We start from the raw sequence: 23,657 nt of genomic DNA, 5'->3' as shown, positions 1-23,657 counted from the left end.
GGGATACCAGAGTTCCGGTCTAAACAGCTTTATTGACCAGATGAGAAATCAGCTTGGGTACAGCCCATGCCTGCAGCCCTTTCAGTGGGTGGCTCCAGATAGTGTTGTCCTTTCAGTCGCTGGGAGCACTGAGGCCCAGCCCTTTCCCTTCCTCCCACCACTACTCCTAACCTGAGGCCTGGAAGGGGTGGAATGATGTGATCTAAGAGTCTCTGGAGAAGGGTGGAGTGGAAGAGGCAGGGTCTTGGGTTAAAGGGAAGATTCTGAGGTCACAGGGCAAAGGAAAGGGGTGTTTGGATGAAGACTGAGGCTATGCCTACCTTCCTCCACATCTGAGGATCAAGCAGGTATGGCAAGAACAGAACCCTGGCCTGGGCTCTGCTGGCCACAGCCTTAGGACCCAGGGTTAAGCCAGAGATAAATGAAGATTTGGGCCATTGATAAATGCCAATATATGTTTCAGGTATTTCATTAGGATCCCTCCATCAAGCGGGGAACTAGATGTCTGAGAAGATCAAATAACTCCTTAGACCTGGGTTATTCTCCTCCCACTCCTAGTGGGAGGCTATCCGTTCCACAAAGACTCTAAAGCAAGAGGCCTGGAGAAGCAGGGGCTCCTAGGACCCCGCTGCCTGCCTCTCTGCCTGCGGTAGTGACTCCCTAAGCTGGGACTCCTCAGGCTTACTCTGAGGGACACCAGGAAACCCACCTTCTTTCCCACAGAGGAGAATCTCTGGGATCCAAGAAACCCAGCCTTCCCCTCTCCTCATCTTTGTCTTGCTTCCCCCTCCCTCCAGCCTGTTGCTGCTGCTCCTCTGGGCGCCAAGATGTGTCCCCAGGTGTCTTGGCCAGCTGATGGTGGACGTGCAGTGCAAGAGGCTAAGAACAGAGCTCTGTGGGGTGAAGTGTGGGGAGAGGGGCCTGCTCTCACCTAGACTCAAAACACTGAGGTCTCCTACTGGTGATAGTGTCAGATCCCAGGCCCAGGGAGTCCTTTAGTGGGGTGGGACCTCAGGCAGACCCCCAAACCAAAGGGAGCCAGATGCCCAAGTTCAAGTCATTAGTGATACGTGGCAGGCATGAGAGAAATGAACCCGGAGGTCTCCAAAGCTGCTGGGAAGGGAATGGCGATGACAAGCGCAGGAGTGGGCAAGGCGTGGTAGGTGATGGTGGCCTCACTCAGAGTGGACCAAGGCCCCAGCTCCTTGCCCAAAACCAAAACCCTTGGGCCCGAAGTTTTTAGCATAGCATCCTGCAGAGAGAAGAGAGAGAAGTGAAATAAGGGCATGTTCCTCCTCCACCCCCAGCCACACCACCCACCCTCCTGCTGAAGATTCCCCACTTCTAGTGCCCAGCCAGACCGCTAGGGAAGAAAGGTCCACTAGGACCCCCTCACCTCCACAGCACCCCAGTCTCAATAGTAAAATGGTGAAGAGGCTCTTGGTTCCACCCTGTACCCATTGCCCCAGCCACTAAAATTACAGAAGCATCATCTGCTATAAGAGCGTTGGACTGGGAGTTAGGAAGCCAGAGTCTAGCTCTGTGCTTGCCTCGATTTGCCAGATGATGCTGGCCAAGTTGCTTTCCCCCTCTGGTCTTGTTTCCTCATCTGTACAATGAAGGAATCATACTAGATGTTCAGGATCTTGGATCCCAAGGCCAGGAACTAGTTTACATTCAGCAAAGGCAAGACTACTTAGCCCCTGCACCCCCTTGGGCCTCCTGACCCTCAATTAGAAGTGAAAACACCCACCTTTGCAGTAAATCTCACCATCCTTGTCTGCCAGGGTGGTTGACTCAAGGCCTTTGCCACACTTGGCACATCGAAAGCAGGACTTATGCCAGGACTAGGCAGGGAAGGAAATAGTTAATGGCTGCCACCAGTGATGAGGGTACCCTCCACCCCAGGCCCACTCCCTTTGACATAACCATGGTATAAGGGCTCAAGCCACTTCTGAAGTCTGCTCAACTGGTGCTGCTGGGAGGACATGGCCCATGGTGCAAGGCAGTAGAGGGAGAAGGCCAGGGACCACATGCCACCTCGCACCATCTTCCATGCTATGTTGCAATGGCCTGATGATTAGGGTCACCAGCTATACCACAAAAGGCAGGTGAGGGGGTGGGTTTAACACCAAGGTAGCTGTTCCCCGCACTGGCTGGGCCAGATGAGCCTTCTCCAGACCCATCTTGCCAGTAGATCAGTGGTGTGAGCCAGGGCTTTGCACTCCTCCTGGTACTGTCACTTAGTACTTGAACAGCCCTCACCAGGAAGACCTCTCTGCCCCGTGCTGCCTTGGGGCATCTCATAGAGACACAAAGGGTCTTCTGTGGCCCCTGGAGAAACTACACTCCTTAGGACTTCCCCTGCTGAGTTTAATGCAATTTCATAGACTTATTCTCCTTCCAAAGTGATACTAGACAATATTGACTCTGGCTTCCTCTGTGCCAGGCCCTGTGCCAGGCACTTTACACTGGTGAAGTCAGTTAATGTTCACAGCTACCCAGTGGGGGACATACTGCCACCCTACCCTCCAATAGCTGATAGCCTTTGGGCAAAGGAGGCACCTAATTCTAGAACTTCAGAGGCTGGGCTGGTCCAGGAGAATCCCAATTACAAATACCTTATCTGTGACCAGGCATCATATGTTTAATCTAGTCCTCACATCCATTCTGTAACACAGGGCAAACAGCTCTCCCAGAAAAAAAAAGTGAGGCCCAAGTTTGTACACAGTGATGGGACGTTGCACAGACAGACTTCTTAGAAGCCAGCTCCCATCAACAGCTGGGCAGGCTAAGAGGCTGATGTGTAGACAGCTCTGCTTAACCCAGGAAAAGCAAGAGGCAGGCAGCAGTCAGATAAGACAAAACAAGGCCTTTTAAGGGCAAAGACACTCCTAGTGCCCAGGCTGGCGGATGAGAAGGGAAATTCATGCCCTCAGATTTCCTGGTTGCCTAACCTTGCCCATTGACTTCTTCTCCAAAGAGCTGAAATTGGGGGACCTGGGTCTAGGTCGGTGCCAGTGCAACCTCAGTAGTCACCCAGCCTTTGCTGCCTCCTCTATAAAGCAAGGGGCTGCTACCCCAAGCTCTCCAGGCTGGAGAAAAACTGAATCACACCTAGACCAACACCTCTCCTCATATTTCCTAGCCACTCCCCTGCCAAAATAAGCTGAATCCCTTTGCTATTCATAAGCACCCAAACGTATTCCCAGCTCCTCAACATTTCTTAAGCGAGGCAATAGAAAGGTGGGGGCTTCTCCCTACCTTTTCCACTTGAATGCAAAATTATCTTATCCTACTCCTTAGTACAGCTCTAACTTTACCTTATAGCCTGCCTAAGTAATGGAAATAGTGATTCTTAGCTATTCTTAATAATTTTCTATTCTCATAATGAGATAGAACAAAAAACCCAACTTAACAATAGTATTAATGTCTCCTGTTTTCATATCCTTTAGTCAATGGCAAGGATCTTCATTGTGACCTCATAACAATCCCTGAAAATAATAACAATAGCAAAACTGTACTGAGGACATACCAGGTACTACATTGCATGTTAAACATGTATTATCTCATTTAATCATTAAAACTGCCTGGTAGTCGGGCGTGGTGGCTCACACCTCACAATTCCAGACCTTTGGGAGGCCGAGGTAGGTGGATTATGAGGTCCAGGCTGGTTCAAGACCAGCCTCGCCAACATGGTGAAACCCCATCTCTACTAAAACTACAAAAATTAGCTGGGTGTGGTGGCACATGCCTGTAGTCCCACCTACTCGGGAGGCTGAGGCAGCAGAATCGCTTGAATCTGGGAGGCGGAGGTTGTAGTGAGCTAAGATCGCGCCACTGCGCTCCAGCCTAGACAACAAGAGTGAAATTCTGCCAAAAACAAAAAAACAAAAAACAAAAAACAAAAAACAAAAACAAACAAACAAAAAAACTGCCTTATTTGTCAGGGACCATTATTTGGTCCACTTTGCATTTCCTCCACTATTCAGGTCCACTTTAGAGCTGCAAAACTGAAACTTAGGAAGGATAAATTTTCCCAAGGCCACTCAGCCAATAAATGGCAAAACTAGGATTCAAAGCAGGCTGTCTAGAGTCTAAGGTCTTAATTACCACGCTAGGATTAACAATCCCTTCCCATTTTGCAGCCTTGGAAATGGGTTCAAAGAGGCTAAATGGCCCAAAGTAGCATTAACAGTAGTAACAGTAGTAAGAGCAAGGGCTTCGGAGTCAGACAAACCTGGGCTTGAGCCTGGCTTAGCCCCTTCCTAGCAGATCAGGGCAAGTTATGTAATCCTTCTGACTCCCAGTTCCTTCATCTGTACAACAGGGATACTAATCCCCATCTCCGTCCAACCATGACTGTGAGAGTAGAGAGTCTAACCTTGGCCTAAGTGTTAGTTGCTCAACATTTCTTGATCCATTCCCTTATCCCATTTCTCAAGATCAAAAAGCCTTCAAAGCTAAAACCCAAATCCAGAAGAGCTGAAGATGGGCTCTAGGCCCAGGAGTTCCATAACCTTGTTGTGTGATCTTGGCCAAGTGACTTTTCTATCTCAGGCCTCACATGATGCTCCAGAAATCCTCTCTGGCCTCATAGCTGAAAGACACCTCCTCTGTGATTTTCTGACTGCTAATCTGACACTGCAAACCCCGGGGGCAAGAGTTCTACCTCTTCTCTACTGCAGCCTATCTGAAGGAAGTGATCGTCTCAATTGGGAACTGTCGGTTTGCTACAGTGATTCTCACTGTGCATTGGTGATTGGGGGCTACTGTCAGAATATCATGGGGGAAGAGCATGTGTGGCAATTCTAAACAGTGTGAAAAAAGCCTCCTAGGAGGCCCTGATAGGCTTGAACCTTGAAAATCTCTGCCCTGGGGGAATTTGGATGGGTTTCTGGGAGTCCACATTCCATGAAACAGAATGTATATTTTTGGGGTCACAAATCCTTTGAAAATCTGATAAAAGCTATGGATCTAAGAAGCAGACATGTTCCCATGAAACTCTGCATATAATTTTTGGGGCTTTGTGGACCCTCTGCAGCCCATCCATGTACCCTTACATTCTGTTCTCCGATATTGGAGATACAAATTGATCACTGCCACGCCCTATGAATGGCCCATTGTCCATCAATGCTAGGGATGTTACTGCTCATGGCTGATATGAGCTCCTTGGAGACTGGAAAGCACAGGTACATGCAATCCACAGGGACAAAGGGAAGAGGTTAAACCCCAGTGCTCAGGCTGCCCTGAGCAGAGCTAGGGTCACCAATTTTAAAAGTTCTGGAATCCACATATCAGGAAGATATCTTCCCCGATCCCTCTCATGCCCAGCAGCCGCCTTACCTTCCCAGCACCAATCACCTTCTCCGCAGCATAGACTGCCTGGCTGCATCGGGGGCAGCGCTCGGAGCCACCAATCTTCTGGGCAAATTTGGATGCATTGGGGTTGGTGGTGGGCCTGTGGCCAGGGGCTCTGCATGGAGAAGGGCATGGGGTGAGGTGACTTACAATGTACGTACAGGTGGGGCTGGCACTGAGAAGGCATGACCCTACCTTCATCTCATGCCAGAGCAGCGGGCAGTTCTCTCTGCCAGAGTCACAAAGGCTAGGGCCTCTAGGGTCATCTCCCGTTTTACAGATGGACAAACCAAGCCTCAGCACAATGTTATTTCCATTATAACATCATACTTCCCTCGGTCAGCCAGTTAACTCCAGAATCATTTAACACCCCATTTGCTAAGAATTGCCCTCCTCTGCCCCTCATTCCTGCAGCTGGTCTATTAGCAGATTCTTTCCAGGAGAAATCTGCTGATGAATCATTCCCACTGGGGCAATGACCTTGGCTGAAACTTGGTAACTCATCCATCATTTCCGTCCACCTCCCCAGGCTGAGGAGCCAGCCAGGCTGACTGCCAACAGCCACCGTTTACCCAGAGGCCAGGGAGTGCTATGGGGTAACGGAGGGTGGTGGGGCTGATGACACCCTATGGCATTTCCAAGAAAGGGAAATGACTTCTCCTCAGTAGTGAGAGACAGCAGGGCTGAGAGTGAGGCTGGTGTGGCAGTGGTGCTGCCCTGAGCCCCTGGTCTCACTCTGACACTCACTAGCCGTGGGACCCCAGGCAAGTCACTGAGCCTGGGCTGGATTTTCTCATCTATAAAAAGAGGAAGTAACATGGCAAAACCCTGTCTCTACAAAATACAAAATTAGCCAGATGTGGTGGCACACACCTATACTCCCAGCTACTCGAGAGGCTGAGGCGAGAGGATCACTTGAGCCCAAGAAGCAGAGGCTGCAGTGAGCCAAGATTGCACCACTGCACTCCAGCCTGGGCAACAGAGCAAGATTCCCTTTCAAAAACAAAAAGAGGAAATTGAACTAAGTAATTCTTGGGCCCCTCCCAGCTCTGACCCTTATACAAATATAGAATACATGCTCCTTGCAGGGAGGAGCCTGGCGTGTTTTAGTCCCTGCTGAATGCCCAGCTCCTGCAGCAGCCTGACACATAGGCGCTGCTCTGTGGTGCCTTTTAAATAACTGGTTTTCTGAGCCTTCCATTGCTTACCCAAAAATGGTTGCAAATACACGTGAGGCCTAATATAGGGGTGGGGGAGAGAGCTCAAGAAAAAGGTTGGGAGAGGATCTTTTACTCACTCCTCGTGCTTGATGCCCAGAGACTCCCCCTTGTCAGTGCTGAGGGTGCCTGCGCCCTGCCCGTAGCCATAGCCTTTGGGCCCATACTTCTTGCCGTAGCAGGACTTGCAGTAGATCTCCTCACCATGCACGGCCACAGTGGTGCTGTCCAGATTCTTCTTGCAGACCACTGTGGAGGGGATGGGGATGCGGTGAGTTGAAGCTGGGGTGAGCTGCTTGCTCACTGCAAACTTCCTACAGCTGAAGCTCTCTGGGCTCTTTGCATACATAATATCCTGATCTTTCAGGAACTGTCTAGAAATGGAGGCAGGTGGGATGACCAATGGGTGGGAGGACAGAGGGATGGGATCTGCATGTCTGACTCTAGAAATGCTGACCAACACCAATTCTTCTTCCAGGACTCCCTGTGTGTCTCCTTTGGTCCTCTGCACTCCCAACCTTCCTAGGCTGCAGTGCAACACAGAGTTCAGAGGCAACAGCCTAGGCTGACCCCAAGCCACACGATGCCTGTTGAGGTTCCTCAATCTGCCCTCAACAGAGACCATATGTCCCAATGAGGGAGGAGAAAAAAGAAAAGAAGAAGGGCAGAGTTTTCCTGCCTTCAACAATGGAATCCAGAAGAGACTATCTGTGCATGCTGGCAGGGAGCCAATGGGGAGAGATGCAGGTGATGTGATACCCCATAAGAAATGTTTAATATTTATTAAGTGCCCAACATGGCGGGCTTTGAAACAAGATGCAGCTCATGCTAATCACAAGAGGATTTGAAGTTTCTAATCTCAGAAATCACTTTGCCATGGGAAGAAGCGAGGTCAGACACTGAGAACTTCCTGAGTCCTGAGGTAAGACAGAGTGGAATGGGAGGAACTAAGGATTGCAATGGTCTGAGCTGGAAAGGCTGTGGGCCTCATATTTCATTCTGTTAATCTCAGAGGGGAGCTATGCCCAGCTATCCAGAGTAAAACAGTTTTGGCTGGGCTCAGTGGCTCATGTCTGTAGTTCCAGCAGTGGTAGGCCAAGGCTAGAGGATTGTTGAGCCCAGGAGTGTGAGACCAGCCTGGGGAAGATGGCAAAACCCTGTCTCTATTTATTTAAAAATAAATAAATAAATAAAACTTTTAAAAATAAAAATAAAGTTGAAACAGTTCAGAGCCTGGGGTCATGAAGAGTCAGACTGCCCAGAATTGAATGCCAGCTCTCTCCCTTTCCAGCTGTGTGCAAGTTATTTTGCCTATCCAGCCTCTGTGTCCTCATTTTGTAAATGAACATAATAATGTCTGCCCCAAAAGGCAGTGGTGAGAATCAAATGAGATCTGACACGTGAAGTACTTGGCACAATACCCTGCATACAACAAGTGCATAATAAATGTTGGCTACTCTTATTAGTATTATATAAAGTTAGTACCATCAGGAGACAAGGAAGTGGGAGGGACAGGCCCCGGCCTCAAGAGATCATTGCTTCTAACCTCCACATACTCCTCTCAAGGGATTCAACTGCATTCTATTTCTTTACTTGTCCTGTAATCCTAATTCGGTTTGATCATATTCCTTAAATATTGGAGTTCTGCATCTCAGTTGGACGCATCCTCAAATATGTCCTGAACATAGAAACCGAGGGATACCACTGGAGAAGCCACGCCCCTTACCACCCTTGGAGAAGCTCTCAGCTCCTTTCCTTGCAACTGCCATCCTCTTGTCTTTAAAAGGTCCAGCCCTCTGCCAGCTCCTCTCTCACCCTAAGCCCCAGGTTGGAGACTTCAGACTAAATAAGGACCCTCTTGTCCTGCCCTGGAGATCTCCATCTCATTCCAGCACTCTGGGCCATCCAAATATGGAACTTCCCACCATTCCCCCAGGGCCTGGTTCCCAAGAAGGAGGGAGAGCAAACCACAGGCCAAGGGCTCCAACATTCCCTTCTAGGGTGGGAAGTCAGGAATTGGCCTGGAATTGTTTTCCCGTAAGATCCAAATTGAACTGAAAATTCCAAGACCAGAGAGAAGGCAGAGAGCAGAGATAAGAGTGCTTGGGGGAACAGAGGTATCTTTTGGCTGATCTCTCCAGTAGGAGACCCAGGAACTCGGCCCAGGGCAGACCTCAGGGCGTGCAAGTTGACATCTTCCAGATGGTTCCCCTACCTAGGACTTCCCTGCTCCTTTCTGCTTTGCCTTGGCCCTTCTGTTCTCCCAGAGGCCCAATCCTGCCCATGGTGGCCTTCTGCCCCTCTACCTCCATCCAGGTGATGTAGTGAGAGACTCTGCAGCTCACTTGTAAGATCCACCAAAGACTCAATCAAGGAGAATTTTGAAGGCAGGCCTGAATAAATTTCTGCCATATCATGGTAAGCCAATAAGGGGGGGAAAAAAAAGACTGGATTTGTTGGAAATACATACTTCCAGATGCCACTTTGGTGGGCCCTTGTGATGCTGCTTGGAAATACAGGGAAAAGGCAGCCCCAGGGGAGAGGTCAGAGCCCCCTTACCCCACTCAGAAATGGAGAATGATTCTCTGCTTCTGGAAGGAAAACCAAGGCCCACAAAACAGTTCCAGATCACGTGTTGGCCAGATGCAGGCCCAGGCCAGAACCCAGCCCCTGACCTCCAGACCTGGTTGTTTTCTGCCAGCCATGGCTCCCCTCCAGTGGGCCATGCATGTGGGGCTGGGAGGGTGAAAAGTGACAGTAAGCCTCAGCCTGCGGGTGAGGAGACGCTGGTGTCAGAGGGTGCACAAGGCTTCCATGAACTTCCCCTGTGCTCTTGGATTCTAGGGAACAGCCCAGGGCCAACCTGCAGGGCCCTGTTCCATCAACCACCATCACAGAGCTCTTCTTTCCTCACAGCTGGCTACTAAACCCAACCTTCCCCAGGAAGGAGGTGGGTACAGCTCAGAGATGGGCACATAGCCTCAGGGCAGGTTCCCAGCCACAGAGCTGAGCTTTCCCACCAGCCTCTGAACCACCATCTGCTCATAGGATCTGGCAGCCCCTTTCAAGACCATGGTAGTGTACCGCAGGCCTTCTCAGTCCCCGCTCCCAGGTCAAGCCCAGAGTGAAGGTCATTCTCCCCAACTTTGCCTATGACATCATCATGTCTTCCTTCTGCCCATTCAGACCCTCAGGAAAGGGCACTGATATGGTTTGGCTGCGTTCCCACCCAAATCTCTCCTTGAATTGTAATAATTCCCGTGTGTCAAGAGTGGGGCCAAATGGAGATAATTGAATCATGGGGGCAGCTTCCCCCATACTGTTCTTGTGATAGTGAAAAAGTCTCACAAGATCTGATGGTTATATAAATGGGAGCTCCCCTGCACAAGCTCTCTTGCCTGCCGCCATGTAAGACATGCCTTTGCTTCTCTTTTGCCTTCTGCCATGATTGTGAGGCCTCTCCAGCCATGTGGAACTGTGAGTCTGTTAAACCTCTTTTCTTATAAATTGCCTAGGCTCAGGTATGTCTTTATTAGCAGTATGAGAGTAGACTAATACAGGCATGTAGGTGGGCAAGCTGAGTAGAATCTGGAGCCAAGGCCCAGACCTGGCTAGCCTCTCCCTTCTTTGGGAAGGAAAGTCCTTTGATTCAGTGGGCACCCTGAATGGGGTGGACACTTATCACCCACTTCACTGGAAAAGAGAAATGATGCTTCTTCCATTCATAAACAAATCTTTGTCAGGAACCCACCGTGTGCCAGGCACTGTGCTAGGCATGAGGAATGAGCAAGTTGTGGAGATGGCTCAGCCTGCCAGGACATGTGCAGTGCTAGGGGGTCCACTTGGTGCTCTGATACCCAAGAGCTGCACCGGCCCTGAGACCCTAGCATGACCTGAGACTGCTTCCTGCGGCTGCTCATTGCATAACACCCCCACCCACCGCCCCCCACCCTCCCTGGAGCCCTGCTCCCCAGCCTGACTTTCTACAACTGTTTCTCATCCGCAACGCCCCTCACACCCTGCCCCAGGCCCTGCTCCTTCCTTCCTATGCCACCCCCTGAATTCCTGACTTCCCTCAACCCTCTGACCGACTACTCCACGAACAGGTCTACAGGCAGGCACTCCCACCCACAGCTGACCCCTTATGGTCAGTGATTAAGCAACATCTGAGAGCAAAGAGAGGGGCCCTTAGGATTCCAGCAGCCTAGACCCCCTTCCCAGCCAGCGCCAAGCTCTCTCTTATTCCCTCTGGAAAGATAAACGGCTTAGAAATTCCTAAGAGTAGTGAACTGCTGATAACGAGACGCTGCTGTTTCTGGCCTCCTTTGCAGGCTGGAAGCCAACAAAGCTCCACTAAACCTTGTTTACTCCCCATTCATCAGACACAGCCCTGGAGCTGTCACTCCAGGCCCAGCTGAGCAGGTTGTGGGGCCCCTGCTGCCCTATGCGGGGTGGCTTCAGGTTGGTCTGCCTAGCGACAGGCAGAGATGCAAATGGTCATTGAACAGGTGGCTCTTGGCCCATCTGGATCCTACTCTGGAGCACAAATCATGAAACTTTGCTTCATGTAATGCAGAACAGACAGGACCCCATTCTTGGATCTCCCAGATGGGCTGGGGCCTCAGCCCCTGGTGAGGACTTCTTTTATCACACGCTCTTGCTATAGATCCCTCAGCAGTGTGCGTGTATGTGTGTATGTGTGTATGTGTGTGTGTGCATGTGTGCGTGTGTGTGCATATCATTTCTTCAACACTCATAATTATTTTAAGTGCTTTGTTTTACAAGCTTCTTTCATTTTAATTCTCACAACAATCCCATGAGGTGACTATTGTTACCTCCACTGTAATAATGAGAAAACTCAACCAGAGAAACTGAGTAACTTGTCCATCATCACACAGATAATAAACACCGAATCTTTTTAAACTAAGACATTCTTCTACCGTCCATTCTGCCTACCCTCATGGAGAATGTACCTTGGTGGGCACAGTGGCTCATACCTGTAATCCCAACACTTTGGGAGGCTGAGGCAGGCAGACTGCTTAAACCCAGGAGCTCAAGGCCAGCCTGGGTAATATAGGGAGACCCTGTCTCTCTGAAATTTTTTTTAAAAAGTTGGCCGAGCATGGTGGCATACATGTGTAGTCCTAGCTACTCAGGAGGCTGAGGTGAGAGGATCATTTGGGGTGGAGGTTGCAGTGAGACACTGCACTCCAGCCAGGGTGCCAGCGTGAGACTCTGTCTTAGGAAAGAAAATGCACCTTGCCTCTTCTTCAAACCCAGGCCTTCTGCTCTGATCACAATGAACCAACTCATTTAGGAACCTGAGGAGAGGCTTCTCCAAGTTGCCACATCCTGGAAACATTACCTGGTCCAGGTACCAGTGGGTACAGCATCACGGTATCAGGATCCCTGGGTCGACCTGACCTCTGTGAGTTGCTTGGCATTTCTGTCTGATTTCCTACTCATCTAGGCTTGTGACTGGAGCAAACCTTGCTCTGGCTTCTTAGGAGTAGGTATCAGGGAACTTTGCACTCCCTCTTCCTCTCATCCCAGGCTAAGTGGGAATGGGAAGTGAAGAAGTGAATGGGCCAGGCTGCAAGGGGCTGAGGAAGGAGGAGCCCCGCTCTTCCTCCAGACTCAGCTTTGCCATGAGGTTGTGGCCCCTGTTTCCTTTGAACAAGATATAATTAGGGTCCAAAGGGCTGAAAGTGTTTTGCTCTGAAATGGTGAAATCATGGCAGGGAGAGAGAGAAGACAGAACTGAGTGGAAAGTTTTCTTAACCAAGTCTTTACAGCTTGGCTTTCAGCCGCTGAACGCCTGCCACCCCGACCCACTCTGGCCAGTTTATCCCTTAGAAAGAAGCTTCTGAACGGAACAAAGAGGCCCTTAAGTGCTTCCCTGCCCAGCTGCGCTTCAGCCAAATGTCAAGCTGTTTACATCCCACGGGACCAGTTCCCTGGGGTGTTGACAGGCCCAGCCTGTGGGGGCAGGCCTGTCCAGGGTGTCCAAGACAACAGCAACAGGGCCTGGGGCGTACTCACTGCACAGGAAGCAGGATTTATGGAAGCTGTTGCCTTCGCACTGAACCTCTTCGGCAAAGTAAACCGTCTTCTGACACACCCCACATTTCTTGCCTCCTCCCCAGTTCGGCATTCTGAAAAGGGACACAGAAATGGGAATTAATTGTACAGGGAGATGGAAATATCTGATTGTCCATGACAGAAATTCAACAGCCAGAGCCGGAGGAGAGAAAGATGAGGGCAGAATGCCTAGTGGGGCCACCAGGCCTGGCAGAGCACTTTCTGCTAGCTCTCGACAGCATCCTCACACATTACTCAGGGATTTCCTCCCCCAGTGTAATCAATAAGTCTTTACGGAGCAGCTGCTGCATTTTCAGCCCTGTGCTAGGCACTCTGAAGGATATGGATCAGTAGAAGAAACAGGCTTTATAAAGAAGCCTGCAGCGACAATAAAAATGGACTGCCTACGCCTATACATGTCTCAAAGAGAATGTGGAAGGCAAGAAGCAGACAGACCAGAGCTGGGAAAACGCAAGTCCATTTGTATGAAATTCACAAATGGGCTAAACTCATATTGTCAAGCGATGGACATATCGGTGGAAAAGTTACTACAGAAAAGCAAGGGAATGATGATCACAAGCTTTTACCTTAGACGAGTTATCTCCAAGAAAGGGAAGGGACCATGACTGGGTGGGAGACCAGGCAGGCTGGCAAGGCACTGCCTGGCAATGCTCTCCTTCTTAACTCGGATAGTTGTCATACGGGGGCTTACTTTATAATTATTATTTGAACTGTACATTGTGCATACTTTTGTATATAAGCTATAGTTCACCACAAGAAAAAAGGGTTTTGTTTTGTTTTGTTTTGATTTTTAAAAAAAGCAGGGCTGGGTGTAGTGGCTAATGCCTGTAATCCCAGCACTTTGGAAGGCTGAGGTGGGCGTATCACCTGAGGTCAGGAGTTCCAGATCAGACTGGCCAACATGGCGAAACACCGTCTCTACTAAAAATACAAAAATTAGCCGAGTGTGGTGGCATGCCCCTGTAATCCCAGCTATTCGGGAGGCTGAGGCAGGAGAATCGCTTTAACCTGGGAGGTGGAGATAGCAGTGAGCCAAGATAGTGCCACTGCACTCCAGCTTGGGCAACAGAGCAAGACTCTGTCTCAAAAAAAAAAAAAAAAAAAAAAAAAAGCACGGGGTAGGCACACAGGGCAGAGTTATCAAGCTTCAGAGGAGGGGCTTTTACAAAATCAGATTTAGTAACACCACCCCACATCTAATGAATTATAAGCTCTGAGAATGAGGTACTTGAGAGAATGAGGTACTTGAGTCTGAATTTTTAACAAGCACCCCAGGCAAACAAAGCAGCTGGCCAGGACCAACTCTGAGATGCTCTAGATGTTGGTTCAGATCTGGGGTCCCGATGCCAGGCAGGTTTGGCTCAGTCTTGATCCTGTCACTCACTGGCTGTGTGACCTTGGGCAAGACAGTCAGTCTTTCCAAACCTCGATTTCTGTATCTGTTAAATAAGGATAAAAGCCAGGCGCGGTGGCTTATGCCTGTAATCCCAGCACTTTGGGAGGTTGAGGCAGGTGGATCATGAGGTCAGGAGTTTGAGACCAGCCTGACCAACATGGTGAAACCCTGCCTTTACTAAAAATAGAAAAATTAGCCAGGTGTGGTGGCACCCGCCTGCAATCCCACCCACTCAGGAGGCTGAGGCAGGAGAATCGCTTGAACCTGGGAGGCAGAGGTTGCAGTGAGCCAAGATCACACCATTACACTCCGGCCTAGGCGACAGAGTGAGACGCCGTCTCAAAAAAAAAAAAAAAAAAAAAGGCAGATAAAAATAGTGACTTCACCGAGTGTGTCTGGCAATTAAATGAGATACGATACGTCAAAGGCAAGGCACAGTGCCTGGTACATACACGGCACACAGAAGTCCAGGCGATGCCTCAGGTCAGTGCCCGCATGGCCACAGAGCAGCACAGAAGGTAACACTAGTGAGTGTGGAGAACAGATGGGGCCTGCTTCTCTCCTTCCATTTCACTCACTCACTCACTCAACAGACATGGCTGAAGGAGAGAGACCATCCTTCCAGCTCTTTCAACAGAAGTTCATGAGGGAAGGGCTATACAAAGCACCACCTACAGTGGGTACAGGCTTGGTGCTGGGGGTTGCCCAGGACATGGTGAGTAAAGGACACAGGGAGGTGCTGGGAAATAAAGGGGCTGGGAGTCAGAGGGGTCTGTTGCCTCAGGAGGCAAAGGAGCCTAAGGAGAGAGCTCATGGAACCTCTGGCATGGAAATGTTGAAAACAAGGATGTGGCAACCAGAGCCCACCCTCCTGGTAATAGGGCTCGTGCCAGCAGCTAAAGAGTCAATGTCAAGGGCAGAGGGAGAGTCTCCACTTCTGGAGACCTTCCCATCTGAGGGTGACACAGGCCTCAGCTCAAGTAGGGATCCAGGTCACGTTCACCACTCTGTCCCCACGCCCTGCATAGCACTTGGCATGTAGCTGTTCATATAGGTGGCCAGGAAATAGCTGAGGAATGAATGAAGGATGCATTGATATTGAAAGCCATGGCTTCTGGGGCCATTCTCTCTGCATGGTGAATCTCTGCAGAGCCTGGTTCCCAGTGGAGGTGCTTGGTAAGTGTGTGCAGGCTGAGAGGCAGAGCTTACTGTGGGGAAGTGGTATTGGTGATGCTGGGGGACCTAGGTAGACGGTGCCTGCTGTATAAGCCCAGTTCTCCCTTTCCCAGGTTCTGGACCAGCCACACCTCCTCAGGCTCCCACACATCGCTGACACATCTGAAAGGAATTTCTGTAACTGCTCACATCCCCATCTCTATCTTCCTCAGATAACCCATGGGGCCTGAGCCCCCAGATCCAGAGACAGTCCCCGTTCCCAGCCTCTGATGTCACACTGTTCCTTTAGCCTCTTTCTGTTCTGAGGACTGCTAGCTGCCCTTGTCAAGCAAAGGTTTGGGGCTGAAAACCATACAATATGAAGGAGAGTTAGACAGGAATGGCAATCAGCAACGTGTATCATGGTCGGCCTAACCATCAGCCATTTCCCCCTTCTTCCTTGCTACAAATCCAGATTTTATTCAGGCCATTGAGTGACTGCGGAGATGCCCTTTCCCCAGATGGAGGAACAGAGCCTGTGTCTCCTAAGCCAACCATAGAGATTCTATTGCCCTGCCAGTGGTTGGATCAGGAACAGGCTGAGACCATTTCTGGCCAGTGAGATGTGAGGGGAGGTCTGCTTGGGAAGCTTTTGTGATAATGTGTCCAGTTGTACAGACCCACACAAGCTCTCCTCTCCCTCTGATCAGGTGACTCAATGTGACCCTTGGAACTCAGCCACGGCACCCACACTGCCATGGACTGAATGCCTACTATGCATCAGATGGCTCATCTGCATCATCTCTTTATTTTTTTTGAGATGGAGTCTCACTCTGTCACAGAGACCAGAGTGCAGTGGCACAATCTCTGCTCACTGCAACCTCCATCTCCTGAGTTCAAGCAATTCTCATGCCTCAGCCTCCTGAGTAGCTGGGATTATAGGCGCCCACCACTGCCACCATACCCGACTAATTTTTGTGTTTTTTTTTTTTTTTTTTTTTTTACAGACGAGGTTTCACCATGTTGGCCAGGCTGGTCTTGAACTCCTGACCTCAAGTGATCTGCCTGCCTCGGCCTCCCAAAGTGCTGGGATTATAGGCATGAGCCACCGCTCCCAGCCGCATCATCTCATTTCATCCTCATCATCCGAAGATAAAGAATGTATGCCCACCTTACAGACAAGACAAGCAAGGCTCAGAGCGGTTAGGCAACTTGCTTATAGTCACACAGCTGGAAGAGATAGACCTGGGACTCTAATGCAAGCTCATCTATTTCTGAGTTCTCTGTGCTCCAATCACAATGCTGTGGCCCTTGCATATTTAAGAGGGGCTGCTCGTGGTAGGCATACAATACATCAGTGCTGGCCCTCTTCCTCAGCCTTCTCCAACCCCCTGAACCAGCAGGGGACATACTCAGGCCCCTAGGAACACCCCTAAGGGAGGAAAATTCCCCCAGCCACATGGTTGGGAGCCAGTTCCAAACACTGTTTTGTTACAGACACAAAAGCCCTTCTCTCTCTCGGGGAGACCCACAGCTCCACACAGGCCTCCCCTTGTTTTCCCTGGCTCCGTGTCAGGGGCCCACATCCAGCAGGGCCCCAGGGAATCAGGACCATGGGCGGAGAAATGGGTGAAACCCAAGGACCTGCCAGTAAGGAAAATCTGCTCAGGACACCTCTTAGCTTTTAGCTAGGCTGCACTTTGAGCCTGGTCATTTAGTTGGGGTAAGGGTAGGAGGGTCTCCCCTCAAGAGCCCAGTGAAGGGACAGGGCTCTATTGCCTTGAGATGAAAAGTGATGACTCTGTCCCTAAACCCAGGAAGGGTTTCAGGCAGTGCCTGTGGATGGGGTCCTGTTCCCTTCTGCCCACAAGAGGATCCCTCCAGGTGACCCTGCCTGAGAGGCTCAGCTGGAGGGAACCCTGGCAACAGGCGGGGCTCAGTCTCCACTCCACCAACTCCCTTTCTGCCCAGCCCCTTCTCTCCAACAGCCAAATTCTGCCTGTAGGGAGGCCAAATTGCCTTAAAAGGAAACCTGTTTCTCAGAGTTCAAGGAGTGCCTTAGAGGGACACTTGGCTCCTTCTTAATTGCCTTCCCAGCTCTCGGGGACAGAGGCCCTGCAGAAGGCTGGGACAAGAGAAGTTCCTGAGGTCAGGGTTCAGGCTGTGCAGGTCAATGGTTAGGAAAACAGGAGCTGGGATTCAATCAATACAGATTCACCCCTTCGTAGCTGAATGATTTTGGGCAAGTTACTTTCCTCTCTGAGCGTCAAGTTGCTTGTCTCTAAAATGGATCACATACGGACTCCCTAAAATTGAGCTGTAAGGATTAAATGAGGACGTATGGAAGTGATGGCCAGCACACTGTAAGTGCCCACGCCTCTGACTACCACTCACACAACTGGCCCAGTCATACCTCCACACCACACTGCTAGATGTGGGCCAGCCGTCCACATGTAGCTAGTCCACCTATGGAAGGAATGAGGCTTAAGAGGTAGCATGCCAAATAGGGCCAGGAACTCCTGATTCATCTGCCAGCCCAGCAAACGAGTCTGGGACAAGTTACTTGCCCTTTTTTGGGGTTTAGCTCCCCCCAGCTGTCTGTGATGTCCCATTTCACTGTGTTGACCATCTCAACAGAGAACAGAGCTTGAATTTTCTACTGAATGGCTGGAAACACCTGGTCAGCTATTTTCCTGAAATGGCTGGAGGCTAGAAGCCTGCTGTGTCTGCTGCTACACCTTCCTAGCCTGGCTGTCCCATTAGAACTGTATCCAGATCCCCAGTTAGGACTGTACCCAGATCCTCAGTCTTGAGACGAGAAAGCCAAGGTGGCAGCTCTTACAGCATTAGCAAAAGGAGAAGAAAAAGGTCACAGACTCTCGCAGTTACCCCAAATCTCATGAAAGTCAGGCTTGGCTGGGTGTGGTGGCTCATGCCTGTAATCCTTGCACTTTGGGAGGCCAAGGCAGGCGGATCACTTGAGGTCAGGAGTTCGAGACCAGCCTGGCCAACATGGTAAAACCCCGTCTCTAATAAAAATACAAAAATTAGCCAGGTATGATGGTGGGCACCTATAATCCCAGCTACTCAAGAGGCTGAGGCATGAGAATTGCTTGAATCCAGGAGATGGATGTTGTAGTGAGCAGAGATTGCACCACTGCACTCCAGCCTGGGCAATAGAGTTGAAAAGAAAAGAAAAGAAAACAGAAAAGAAAAAAGAAAAGAAAAGAAAAGAAGAAAAGTCCAGCTCAGGTGACAGGTTGAAGGAACCATCACAGAGATGTAAAATCCCTAACTGCCAGCCACCAGTGTCTGAAGGCAAGCCCCTTCTTATCAAACCCTTCAAAACCATCCCATATCTTTATTTCTCCAGTGGAAAAATCCCATCTCTCCCATTCCAAAATCACTTATTCCCTAGGGCAAAAGAGAGACTGACGGCACAGGGCCAAAGTCCCCACCCACTTGCTCCAGTAGAAACCTGTCAGATGTTTATCTAGTTCCCTCGCATTAGCTGAGCTGCTTAGTATCTGCCAGGTGGACAGGAGGGCTGGCATCCCTTCCAATCTGTAGCTCAGCTTTTGCCTCCACACCCCAGTGTCCAGAGAGCAGCTGAGGGTAGAGAGGGAACGAGGGGGCCCCGCTGGTCAGGGCTCAGAGCCAAGTCTTAGAGGTGACACCTAAGAGCTCAGGAAATCAGCCTCTCCTGAAGGTCCGGGTCCCGGGTAGGGGGAGAATGGCTGCCATGCAGATGGGGCAGGCATGGCCTCAGCTTTGCATATCCCACCTCATGTTTCCTTCAGAACCCTGCACATGACCCGCCTCTCTGAGAAAGTAACCAGCATCACTGAGCTACCATCACTCCAGGCCCTATGGGACTCCAGAACTTGACTGTCATTCTAGCGCAGGGATCCTTCTCTCTATTGTATGACTTTTCTCTTTTCAAATCCATGTCCAGTGGCTCTTGTGAGACTGTGAGCTGACAAGGATGGTGTATATCTCTCCCTTTCCCCACTTGCCCCCGATGCCTTCTAGAGCAGAGCTCCCTACTCTTGGAGCTCAGAAGTTTGCAGGGTTCAGTGGCTCATTCCTGTAATCCTAACACTGGGGGAGGCTGAGGTGGGCATATCACTTGAAGTCAGAAGTTCGAGACCAGCCTGGCCAACAGCATGAAACCCCATCTCTACTAAAAAAAAAAAAAAAAAATTAGTCGAGTGTGGTGGCACACACCTGTAATCCCAGCTACTCGGGAGGCTGAGGCAGGAGAATCGCTTGAACCCGGGAGGCAGAGGTTGCAGTGAGCCAAGATCGTGCCACTGTACTCCAGCCTGGGGGACAAGAGTGAAACTGTCTCAAAAAAAAGAAGTCTGAAGGTCAACACAGGTAGAAATGGAGGTCGTTGACTTCTTTGTAGTATTTTAAAACTTCTACAGGAAATCCTGTATTATAATAAAGCCTCACAGACAAATCAACAGATGGGGTTTCCTTATTTTTATCCAGATCTGGAATGATGTTGGTTATTCCATGCTGAACAAGATAGTGTGAATGATTTTTCTTTAATTTTTAAAAAGTTAAAGCAAATTAGCACTTAGGCCTTATAAACACAGGTTGTTTGCAGTTGACATCCCAGGAAGCACCAACCCACACACCCCCACACACACATAAAGAAAGCCAGGCACACAGTTGGGGGTAGGGGGTGCTGGCAGCCTAGCTGGGGCTGAGCTCCAGCTGCTAACCTTCCAGTTCTTCCTCTGTTGTCACTGCTGAAGACTCAGACACTGCCTTCTGGCCCTGGGGAAGCACTGGAAATACCAGAGTCTGGAAATGCTAGCTGCCCCCGTATTTACACACTTTACCATACATGGGAATTACTCAGTGCTGGCGTCAGACACATTCCTGGGGAGCTGCGTAGTACAGGCACGTCATTACCATATAAATTCTTGACAACTGGAAACAGCAGTCAGAACCCAGGACCCCTCCACCTCACCTTCTCTGCCCTCCCCTCAAGTTTTACTAGCTCTCTCTCTTTCTCAAACAGGCTCTTTTCCAGGCTTCTTTTCTTTCTGCAAACCTGGCTCTGAAACTCAACATGCAGAGGTGGTGAAAGCATATCCATTGGTGGCTGGCAACTAACTCTCAGGGGTCCCCTCTGCTCCTACCTGGCCATGCAACAGACTGAAAACCCAGAGGTCAGGAGTTCTAACCCTGACCCATCCAAGTGAAAGATATCTTCCTTAAATAGTTTATAAGCCACTGTAAAGCAACTTGTAAAGCTGATGTGTTTCACAAATGGCAGATATTTCCTTAGTGAGTTGATCTGGAAAAAGGAAATGTAGAGGAGCAAAGAAAAATAATAGGGTAGTGACTGAGCATACGTTCTGGAAACAATCAGCTTATGTGGGAATGGCAGCTTCAAAACTGATCAGCTGTGATCCTGAGCAAGTTTCTTACTACCTCTGAGCCTCAGTTTCTCCATTTGTAAAATGGAGAGCATCAGTAGCTACTTCATAAATTGTCCAAGATAACACATGTGAAGTATTTCTCACACTGTCTGGTACACTGCAAGTGCAGATATCTGGTTATCCTTATCTTAAGGACACACCAACTCTAATACCTATTGTTCAGTTTTGTGTCTCTTTTGATTTTTGACAATATGCTTGAGTAATGCCAAATGGCTGACTTGGAGGAAAAAGTCTTTTTATTCTCACTAGCACCTCTTTGGATCCCAAAATATTTAACCCATGTGTCTTCATCTAGCCAGCCAATGTTTCACAATAAGCTAGGCTTACATAAATATTTAAAGCTTTAGCAACCTGCCAGAAAAGCCTTCCCAATTTGCTTCCCCCACTGGGAGACGGTCAGTGAATAAAAACTATGTTGCCAGGCACAGTGGGTCATGCCTTAATCCCAGCACTTTGGGAGGCTGAGGTGGTGGTGGGGACAGGGAGGGGATCACTTGAGGCCAGGAGTTCGAGACCAGACTGGCCAATATAGTGAGAGGCTGTCTCTTAAAAAAAAAAAAAAACAGGCCGGACACAATGGCTCATGCCTGTAATCCCAATGCTTTGAGAGGCCGAGGCAGGTGGATCACCTGAGGTCAGGAGTTCAAGAACAGCCTGGCCAACATGGCAAAATGCCATCTCTACTAAAAATACAAAAAAATAGCTGGGTGTATTGACAGACATCTGTAATCCCAGCTACTTGGAAGGCTGAGGCAGGAGAACCGCTTGAACCCAGGAGGCGGAAGTTGCAGTGAGCCAATGTTGCGCCATTGTACTCCAACCTGGGCGACAGAGCAAGACTGCCTCAAAACAAAACAAAACAAAACAAACAACAACAACAAAAAAAACTATGCCTTTTTTTCTCTCACCTGCTTGTCAATCTACCCAAGTGGAAAAACTGGCTAGTAACTATTTGCAAGGTTTATGAGTGTCCAGCAGGCCAACTCAGCTAAAAGACCATTGCTACCCCACTCATTCATCAAATATGTACTGATCACCCCGTCAAGTGTCACTACACTCCCAGGCTGCAACTCTGGCCCAGTCAGGACTCACTAGCTCCAGAAGCAGATGCACATGTGTACAATTAAAAGAGCAAACACCTGGGCCAGGAAAGAAGGTGCTAAGACAGACCAGAGGCAAAGAGGACACAGCACCCCTGTTTTTCCCATTTTATTAGCAGGCCAGTTGCCGAGCTGATGGGCCTTCTCTTTAGTTTCTCTCCTGCATCCCCCGCATACCCTCCATCCCGGGCATCTCAGGCCTTGCAGACAGTTCTCTCCTCCCTCTCCTCTAACCCACACTACACCCTCTGCAGGATAAACTTCCTTCCTCGTCTGCCTCTGCCCCGGATATCCTCTCCAAGGCAAAAAGGTCATTCACTGGAAGGCCGTGAGCAGGAGGAAGCTGGATTTAGGAAACAATGGGTAAAAGCTGCCAATCAGCAGTTGGGGGCTGAGGACAGTCTCTCTCAAAACAGGTAGCCTGGCCTCCCCAGCCAGAAACCAGCTGGAGAGTCAGGAGGCAGCAGTTGAGTGAGAGCAGGGGAAGCTCAGTACCATCCCCAAATTCCACCTGGGGAAAATGCCCAACATGCACTCTGAGAGGACAGAGGGAGACAGGCAGCACCTTCAGCCTCCTTAGCTTCTGGGAGGAAGGGAAGGGATGAGGGGGGGACAAGAAAGAAGACAGTAACTGACATCACTCCTGTGTCGGAGGTTCTGTGTAATACATTCCCCAAGTAGCATCCCTGAAAGAAATTGAGGCATTGAGAAGTTAAATAGTTTATCCAAGGAAATCTGTGTGTTAAGTGGCAAATCTGAGTCAAAACTCTGCCTTCCAAACAATCCCCCACCAAGACTCCAGGCCACCTCTTCATGATACACTGATACACTTTCTACCAGGGCCCAGTGGATTTCTTTGGTGCCATTGTGACAGTATCCCAGCATGGGGAGGGCCTGCCCATTCATTCACTCTCAGGGAGCAGCAGGGTGGGTGGCGGGAGCCCAGGGCTCTAGGCAGAGCCTGAGCCCACTATTGCTCCAGCCAATTCCTGGGTCCTGGTTAGATCACAACAGCACCAGAACCAGAAGCACGCAAAATATTCTCTGGTCTGTACTAGTAGATACATACCTGCCTTAGAGGGCTGACTGTTAGCTAACACATTGTGATTTGCTTTAAACGCGCTCAACACCAGTCCCTTTCTTACTGCCCAGCTTTCAAGGACTGAGGCCAGAAAACACTGACTGCAGGCTCTTTCAGGTTTCAGTAACCATCACCACCTAGCACCAAGATTTGGAGTGGAGAGGTTTCCATGCAGTTCTTTCGCAAGAGGGAAAACTCACACCTGCGCTCAGGGACACAGATGTCCAAGGTCAAGCCCATGAAGCCAGATGTTTGCCCCACCCCGCCCGCAGGCATTTTCTCCCCAGCAGGAGGGTGAGGGAGGGGGTGGCACGGATGCCCTCATCTCTCTGCCATACAATGAGCGTCAGTGGCGCGCAGAATCGCCGATTGTTCTGCCCGACCTGCAGGCGGTTGGGGGTAGCCGGGTCGCCCTGGGTCACCGACACGCGGAAGCCAACTGTGTCCAGGAAGCCCAGGAAGGCCCGGGATGGGGAGGGACCTAGTGCCTCCAGGAAAGAGCAGCACTGCCCGGGCTAACTGCGGTCACTTCTCACAATTTCCCGCCTGCGACAGCCCCGGGGGCCGCGGCGGAGCGAGCAAGACCGGGAGGCGCTGAGGGCATGCCCAGGAGCCCCTCCGCGGGGCGCAGAGCCGCGTGGCCCAGGGCGCACTCACCTGGCAGCTGGCTCGGCGGCGCACGGGCGGCAGGCGCTCTCGGAAGTGGCGGCTGGGTGCGCCCGGCCTGCGCGCCGTTTTGTTCCGCTCCGGGGAAGGCGTGTCCCGGGCCACGCCAACCAGTGGGCT

The 23,657-nt window shown here is 50.3% G+C and overlaps 1 protein-coding gene across 3 annotated transcripts; it reads right to left on the bottom strand.

The window, feature by feature from the left end:
• Nucleotides 1-12: 12 nt before the first annotated feature.
• On the bottom strand, nt 13-23,657 carry CSRP1 (cysteine and glycine rich protein 1). Of its 3 annotated transcripts, none has more exons than XM_007988967.2 (6): nt 23,529-23,657; nt 12,621-12,733; nt 6,659-6,827; nt 5,347-5,476; nt 1,754-1,847; nt 13-1,252 (listed from the first exon to the last, which is right to left on the bottom strand). In XM_007988967.2, exons 2-6 carry the CDS (start codon nt 12,730-12,732, stop codon nt 1,176-1,178), a joined length of 582 nt encoding a protein of 193 aa, XP_007987158.1. In that variant the 5' UTR covers nt 12,733; nt 23,529-23,657; the 3' UTR covers nt 13-1,175. The 3 variants fall into 3 exon arrangements, with proteins under 3 accessions (XP_007987158.1, XP_007987160.1, XP_072867747.1); XM_007988969.2 differs by lacking the exon at nt 23,529-23,657 and adding an exon at nt 19,459-19,556; XM_073011646.1 differs by lacking the exon at nt 13-1,252 and adding an exon at nt 19,459-19,556 and having other exon boundaries at nt 1,753-5,476; nt 23,529-23,613.

The sequence above is a fragment of the Chlorocebus sabaeus genome, chromosome 25 (assembly GCF_047675955.1).
Source record: "Chlorocebus sabaeus isolate Y175 chromosome 25, mChlSab1.0.hap1, whole genome shotgun sequence".
NCBI lineage: Eukaryota > Metazoa > Chordata > Mammalia > Primates > Cercopithecidae > Chlorocebus > Chlorocebus sabaeus.
The sequence above is the reverse complement of the archived record's forward strand: the minus strand, read 5'-3'. Positions and strand labels throughout refer to the sequence as shown.